The sequence below is a fragment of the Artemia sp. Qi Xiang Cuo genome, chromosome 4, assembly GCF_049724085.1.
Source record: "Artemia sp. Qi Xiang Cuo chromosome 4, ASM4972408v1, whole genome shotgun sequence".
In the NCBI taxonomy this organism is placed as follows: domain Eukaryota; kingdom Metazoa; phylum Arthropoda; class Branchiopoda; order Anostraca; family Artemiidae; genus Artemia; species Artemia sp. Qi Xiang Cuo.
In genome coordinates, this window is record NC_142797.1 from 89,631,782 (window position 1) to 89,639,807 (window position 8,026).

Consider the following 8,026-nt stretch of genomic DNA (forward strand, 5'->3'; position numbering starts at 1 on the left):
CCATTTCTTTTCAATCTTTATCTTGGGCCACTGATGAGTCGGGATTGCCTCCTCGCTGTCATCTTGAAGGACAGCGAAGCGGTTTGAGAGTTCAAGGACAAATGCTCCTCGGTACTCATCTACTTTCAACTTCGACACGTCTATTTTCTGGCTCGGCATAGTAGTCTTCCTTGAGCTAAGTCTGTACTTTAGCCTTGTCTTCAGCAAGAAGTGGTCAGACCCATTTTCGATCCCGTGTCAGTACCTCTGTGCATTCTGGGGTCCAAAATCATGGATGTACATCATCAGGATGCAAAGGTATAATCTATTTGGGCCGTTTCTTTTCCATTACAGGAGTCCCATACATATGTATGACGTAACTTGTGACTAAGCCAAGTGTTAGCCATTGTAAAATGATTCTGCATTGTAAATAGCAAGAGTCTATTTGTAGTTGTGTAGCTATCTCCAAGAGTGTGCATGCCGATCACATGTTCCAAGTCATTCAGTTTTCTGCCGATTCTTGCATTGAATTCGTCTCCAATTAGGAGGATATCTTTCCGTGGAATCTTATCAATGACTGTCTGCAGGTCACTGTAAAACTGATCTTTTTGCTGTTGAGTGGCATGTCTTATTCGGCCGTAAACGCTAAGGACAGTCAGATTGTTCGTGCGACCTTTAATTCTTGCCCGTACGATTCTCTCAGACACAGGCTCATATTCGATTAGCCAAGTAACTGCTTTGGGGGACAGCAGGATACCTATTGCTGCTCGACCAGATCCATCTAATGGTCCCGAGTTATAAAAAGAGACCGCCTTCCCAGCCGAGGATTCAAGGGTCAAGATGTTACGTCCATTTAATCTCGTCTCAGAAACGCACGGAATATCAAGGTTATAAAGAAAAAATTCATCCGCTACAAAAGCTTGTGTCAATGAACATTTAATCGAGCACAGGTTCCAGCAGCCGATATTCAGGCCTTATCTTCTTGATAGGATGGTAGCTAGTATACTTTTCGACGAGAGTGCCATTCTCGTCGCATTGCATAATACCGGGGATGCCGTAGCCAAACTTTTCAACATTATATTTCTCATCATCATTGAGCGTTTCTTGGGGATAAGGTACACCACAAGGTCCCAAGTCTTGCGGTCACCCGAAGCGCGTTGGCCATCACCTTGCTCTGCGTGAGGTTCAGTGATGTTTACACCCCTTCACCACTTTAGAACGACTCCTGAAATACAACATTTAATATGAATAAGAGGCTATCATAAAGCCCTTTAGTGTAACGAGTGAAAATTTCGAAAGGGACATAATTTCTGTTCGTTGTAAGTTTTAATGTTGCTCCTTACTTTCAGTGTAAATTACTTTTAGTTTACAGCTATTCTACATTTTTTGCAGTAAGAATAATTTTCTAAATTTACTTCATGGGTGCGGACACAATAATTAACAAGTACCAAAAAAGATATTTGCTTAAACAAAATTTTTCTTCCAAAAACCAACATCATATTCCATAGAGACGGTATCAAAGTTCACTGGTTCTTAGAACTAACTATATTCTCTATAATTCATTACAAAATTTAAAAGAAGAGCTTAGATCTGTAATTAGTATCTGAACCTACCATTAGAAGTATCTACCTAGAAGTATCTAATACTACCTAGAAGTATCTAATATCTACCAATAAAGATATTTGCTTAAACAAAATTTTTCTTCCAAAAACCAACATCATATTCCATAGAGACGGTATCAAATTTCACTTGTTCTTAGAACTAACTATATTCTCTATAATTCATTTTTCAACTTTATTACAAAATTAAAAAGAAGAGCTTAGATATGGTGGAGATCTGTAATTAATGAGAAGTATCTGAACCTACCATTAGATAAATATTATCATATTGTATATGAAAAGATTGAGCTGTTTGTAGGAGAATTAAGAAGGTATTCCTTAAAAACTCATGGATAATAAAGCTTTATTATCTTATAATGATAAAAAATTTGTAAATGAAGCTAGAATTAAACATCCCATTAGGATAACTACAAGCCATTTAAAAGAATAAAACAATTGTCTTGTGACGATTCTTAGGGAGAGCGAAAGATTGTATTATGAGAAATTCTGATTCTCCTAGGAGAATCAGAATTAATCTTACAGTTTATTGGTAACAGAATTGGAAGAGATAAAAACACGTCTCGTAATTCCCACTAGCAAAATATCCCACCTACTGAACATACAAGCATTTTACTAGCATCAGTCAACTTGGAGAATATTCCTAAATTTGTGAAAAATCTTACAAAAAAGTAATTCTTTAAAATATGAGGCACCCTCCACTAATCTGCTAAAAAAAATGTAGGGTGTAATTCTTAAACCACTTCTTCATATAATTAATCGTGTATTTTTCAGGTGCATTTCCTGGTAGATCGATTGTTGCACGTGTAATCATGTGTAACTGTAAGTAAGGAGCAACCAAGTCCAATAGCCACCGAAATTCACTCAAGTAGTAATCTACAAACATGGAATTTTTATAACAATCGATACATCAAAATAACTGAATTTTTATGTTGATTCAAAAGATAAATTTCATCAAGTTATATTTAAATTCACCTTTTATATTTTATTTACAAGTTTTGTTTTTACCTTGAATAGCCTATTTTATTAGTGTACAGCTACAATCCTGAGAAAAATGAAGGAAACTTCCTAAGTTATGCTAGTTCCCCATTAATGAAATTTAAGGCTCTTATAAATGGGATTGTTGTCAATACTTAGGATCCATATTTTACATATGGAGATGTTCCAGGCATATCTTGCGGAGAAAAATTTCAAAGGGGCTGAAACTGTCTGGGGGATTTACTCATAGGGGGGATTTTCCGCAGGGGTACTTATCCATGGTGGAAATTTCCGTGACAAAGATTTTTTGCTGGGAATTTTTTTTAACGAAAAAACTCTACATCGGGGAGGGGGATTTCCAGAAAAAATTTCCATGGAGAGGAGGGTCTTGGACATTATTTGAAAAACAATCAGAAATTAAATATTAAAAAAGGTTTTTTGAACTGAAAGTGAGGAGCAACATTAAAACTTGAAGTTTAAAGTTAAAACAACATAAAACTTCGAAACGAACTGATTCAATTGGAAACTGAAGAGAATGGAGGGCAGCCAGCCCAACCCCCACACTTATCATTTCCCAAAACACATCCAATTAAAATTTTGAGATAGCCATTTTGTTTAGTATTGTTAAGAGGGTAGTAACTATGTCCTTGGGGATATCAAACCCCCTTCCAGCCTTCATGGTAAGGGCTGTAAGTTATGCTAGTTTCCCATTAATGAAATTTAAGGCTCTTATAAATGGGATTGTTGTAAATACTTTGGATGGGATTTGTTCAATTGAAAATTGAGAGTAGTTCTAGTGCCCTTTTTAAGAGTTAAAAGTGACCGAAGCCCCTCCCCGCGCCCTCTTTTCCCCAAAGAAACTCGATCAAAATTTTGATTTTTATAGAAGGGCTGGTCATACAAACTTTGGAGGTTGAAACTGACCGAAAATTTGACCGAAAACTGAAAGTCCTAGTTCCTTTTTAATGTCAAAAGTGATCAGATGGCAACTAGCCCCGCCCATGCCCTCTTTCACCTAACCTAATTGCATCCCATCGAAATTTTGAGATCGCCATTTTGGTCAAAATAGTCCAAAAATCATTCAGCAATGCCCTCAGGATTGATACAACCCACCACCCCCAGAACCCGGGGGCAACAGTTGTAAGTCATGGCCCAGGGCATATAAGGGCTTTATGTAGTGGGTGGTCACGTTAGCTTCGAAAGGGGCCCATTCCATTGAAATTTGGAAGCTCTAGTACACTTTTTAAGAGTAAGAAGGGATTGGAGAGCAACTAGTCCCCCACGCCCTCTTTTTCTCTCAATGCATCCGATCCAAATTTTGAGATAGCTTTTTATTCAAAATAGTCCAAAGGTTAAATAACTATGCCTCCTGGACCAACAAATCCCGCCCCGCTACCCCAACAAAGTCTGAAAGTCATGCAAGTTGGCCATTGTTAAGTTGGCATAAGGTTTTTATGGAAGGTGTGGTTGTAGAAACTTCGGTGGAAACTCGTTCGATTTCAAGTCGAAGGTTCTAGTCATCTTTTTAAGAGTCAAAAGTGTTTGAACTGCAACCAATCCCCTCCCTTCGCTTTTTCTCCTCTCTAATAATTCCAATAAAAATCTTAAGATAACCATTTTGCTTAGAATAGTCTGAAAGTCAAATAACCTTAACTCAGGGGACGTCCCAGGACTAATAAATGTTTACAAATCAAATAGTACTTTGTTTCGCTTTTCTTTTCCAACAGTTTGTGGTAACAAACTGTAAGTAAGGAGCAATGTGGCTCAGTAGTAACCAAAGCTCTGACAAACAGTCTAGATAACATTAGCTGCATAAAAAGAATCGAATTTCGCTGCTTATTCAAAATATGTACAATTCACCAAATTTAATGGCACCCATCAAAAGTTACGAGCCCGAGATAATTTGCCAAATTTTTTAGGAAACACCTCCGACACATCAAGCAATCTTAATGAAAATGACACCATCAGATTCAGCACATCAGAGAACCGACTTGTAGAGTTTTCAAGCTCCTTTGTACAAAACTGTGGAATTTTGTATTTTATTTTTTTTTAAGAAGAAAGATCACGGATGCGTCTTTATTTGTTTGTTTGTTTGTTTTTTTTTTTATTTTTTTTTTTTGTTTTTTTTTGTTTGTTTTTCCCATGGGTGATAATATTGAATCAGCGATCGTACAAAATGGGGAGTGGGCTCATTTGATCGGAAATCGGAATCTGTAATGTCCTTTTTAGTGACCAAAAACATTAGAGGGTAGCTAGCCCCCCCCCACACTCATTTTCCCAAAATCACCCGATCAAAATTTTTAGATAGCCAATTTTTTCCGCATAATCGGAAAGTCTAGTAACTAGGTCTTTGAGGATGACTTAAGCCCCACAGTCCCCGGGGGAAAGGCTGCAAGTTATGAACTCTGCCCATTGCATTATATAGTCTTGGCTATTGGGAAGTATATAGACCTTTTCAGGGAGGATTTTTCTGGTGGAGGGGGGACGGTTACGTTGAAAGATCTTTCAATGACAAAATTTTTCATGGGGGAGGGGAATTTTCCATAGAAGGTGAACCGAATTTCCCAGCATTATTAAAAAAAAGATCAGAAATTAAATACAAAAAAACAAGTTTTTTTCAGCTGAAAGTAAGGAGCAACATTAAAACTTAAAACAAACAGAAATTATTAAGTATATGAGGAGGGTCACCCCCTCCTTAATACGTCGCTCTGTAAGATGAAGTTTTCTTAAAGCTTTTAAAATAGCTTATTATTCCATTTAAACGGCCTTTAGTACTCCAGCAGGCTTTACTGGTCTGTTATTTACTATTTGGTGCAACAATGTTCTCCATGTTGCCTACAAATAGTAGGCCTATATTCCTCAGTGATGTTGCAATTGCATTCAAGGTCATTCTGGCTTATCTTCCAGTGAGATCAAACACTAGATCAAAGAATTTTCCATAGAGGGGGAGTGGTGATAACTGGAACAAAAATCAAACTTATGTTATTATAAGGTTATTATTCGTTAAAAAAGTAAAATTAATATCCAAATTCCGTTTTAATTATTCATGTATGGTGAGCAATCTTAAAAACCTGCATTAATTTAAAAACGTTCTGAAATTAAATTTAAAAAAAACAAGTTTTTTTTTCAAAAAGCCTCAAAAAAACTTCAAAAAAGCCTAAAGGTCAAGCAACTATGCCTCCAGGAATGACATAACCCCCCCACACACACAAACTATGGGGTAAGGGTTTTAAGTTAGGCAAGTTTCCCATTGTTAATATCCAAGGCTATTTATTGGGAAATTGGGGCGTTTTTGATCCTGGTTCTCCAAAAATGATAAAGGTATTAAGATGAAACTTCAGGAAATGTTGAGGACAAGTTCAATAAAAATCAAAATCGATAATATACAGGATGGGTGTAAAGACCTTAGCAGCAATATTAAATGAATGGCTAAGGGTAATACATTGAAACTTTCCTAGCCTGTTGAAGGGGATGTTAAAGAGGTATCTGAGTGCAATAAGCCCCCCTTACCCTTTCGAATTCCCTCACACTTCAACAATGATAAGAAATTTCAAAATTCCTTTTTGTTCAAAAAGATCAAAAGTAAAACAATTATCCCTCTGGGGATGGGATATCCCCACAACCCCCGGCGTAAAGAATAAAAATTATGCAATTTGTCATGTTGAATTAAATCTAATATACTATGCGCATCCAGGCTATATAAAATGGTGTTTCAGCAACATCTGAGGAAGGAATAAAGGTATTAACTTTTCAGGGCCAATTCTATTGCGATTAATACTGTAATTGCAATTGCAACTACTCGCGACTAATACTGCGACTGCTTATGACTACACCTAAGATTACTTGCGACGGTGACTACTTGGAACTTTGACTACTTACTACTTCAGCTCTGACTACATATGACTGCGAATAGTTGGGACTACGATTACTCACGACTGTGACTGCAAATATTCACGGCTTTGGGTGCTTTTGCTTGCAATATCTTTAAGGAAATTGTGAAGGGGGTGATGAACTAGCTTGAAACACACCATTTGCATACTAGTCGTCAAATGATTTACTAGCAATATATAAGGGGCGGCCGAGGGTGGTAAGATGAAACTGTTAGAGTATGCTCAGAGAAGTGCTCAAAATTGACCTTAGGGCGGCTGATACATTCCTCACCTGCCCTATTTAGATACCCCTTCTCCAAGTTTGGGTAAAATCAAAAAATACGCTTGTTTAAAATAGTCAAAAGGTCTAATAGCTATGCCTTCGGGTATGAAAAGCAACCCTCCCCCCCCCGGCCCCCGGGACCGGTGTTGTATATTATGCTATTTAAGCATTGTCTGCATACAGGATTTACCATTGGGAAGAGAGATTGACTGATTCTGGGTGTGTCTGAAAAAGCTAAGGTTGCTAATGTGAAACTACAGGGAATGTTTAGGGGGGATATTCAATTGAAATTGTCAGGGCATGTTGATCAGTGTTAGGAGGGCAAAGTGCCCTCTTGTTCTTTTTAGACGTCTCCCCTAAACACTGATCAAATTTATGAAACAGCCATTTTGTTCAAAATGGAAAAGGTCTAATAACTAGGCTCCTAGGAATACCACGTCCCCCACAGCCACCGGGGAAACGGTTGTAAATTTTGAAATGTGCTCATTATTTAAGTACAGGATTTATCATTATGAAGGGGGAAGTTTTTGACCCTGGGTGTGTTAGAAGGATTTCAAGTCTCTTGATTGCATGAAAAATATCTCTATCTTGAAACTTTATGTTAGTAAGAAGAGATGGAGCTAAGAAAACACTTTTTGCCTTGAAATATGTAGATAGGAAATGATTACATGATTCCACCCCAACTATTGTGAAAAATACCTATTTTTCTGATAAAAAACTATCAGAAACAGGGTAAAGGGACTTTTTGAATGGCCATGGGTACGATTTGTGCCTAAATTTACATGGTATTAAAATCTTTGGAAGTTTCCCATTTAAATTAGGTTTAATAATTCGATTTCTCCACCTATAGCTTGAAATGTAAGGACTGGGGTGGGGGGATTAAGGGGCAGGTCACCCACTTGAGTTCTTCCGTTATAGAGATTGTGAATCATTCTGTGATCCAGGCTTGTACTAAGTGCAACAGGCTTATTTTGTGCCGGTTGATCTTGGAATAAGCTGATGAGTGTTGGAGGCAGTGGGCCCACCTTGGGTCTTCGATCGTTCATACTGACAGTCATTGCTTTAATCTGTTTCAAAAAAGTGAGACATATCTACCTTACTGCCAAAAAGATGGGTTATAAGGGAAGGGTATGACCAAAGTGGACAGAATCTCGTTTTTACCTCCCGTTTATTTTAACAGCAAATTTGGACTTTCGGTTTTAAGTCATTATCCAATTTTTCCTCGTGTCTACTGCAAAAGAAATTTGTCAGTCCCTAGGAATTTCCAGAATGTTGCTTCATAACCAATTTAAGATTTCCAG

The 8,026-nt window shown here is 37.5% G+C and overlaps 1 protein-coding gene across 1 annotated transcript; it reads right to left on the minus strand.

The window, feature by feature from the left end:
- Positions 1-284: 284 nt before the first annotated feature.
- Positions 285-7,783, minus strand: LOC148953612 (protein CFDP2-like). Its single transcript, XM_089088033.1, has 2 exons — positions 7,621-7,783; positions 285-889 (listed from the first exon to the last, which is right to left on the minus strand). Exons 1-2 carry the CDS (start codon positions 7,781-7,783, stop codon positions 285-287), a joined length of 768 nt encoding a protein of 255 aa, XP_088944159.1.
- Positions 7,784-8,026: the final 243 nt, after the last annotated feature.

Coding starts and splice junctions, on each gene's coding strand:
- LOC148953612 (XM_089088033.1), bottom strand. CDS start 7,783: ATGACTGTCAGTATGAACGATCGAAGACCCAAGGTGGGCCCACTGCCT. Junction 890..7,620: donor TAACGGAAGAACTCAAGTGG/GTGACCTGCCCC, acceptor AAGCTTTTGTAG/CGGATGAATTTTTTCTTTAT.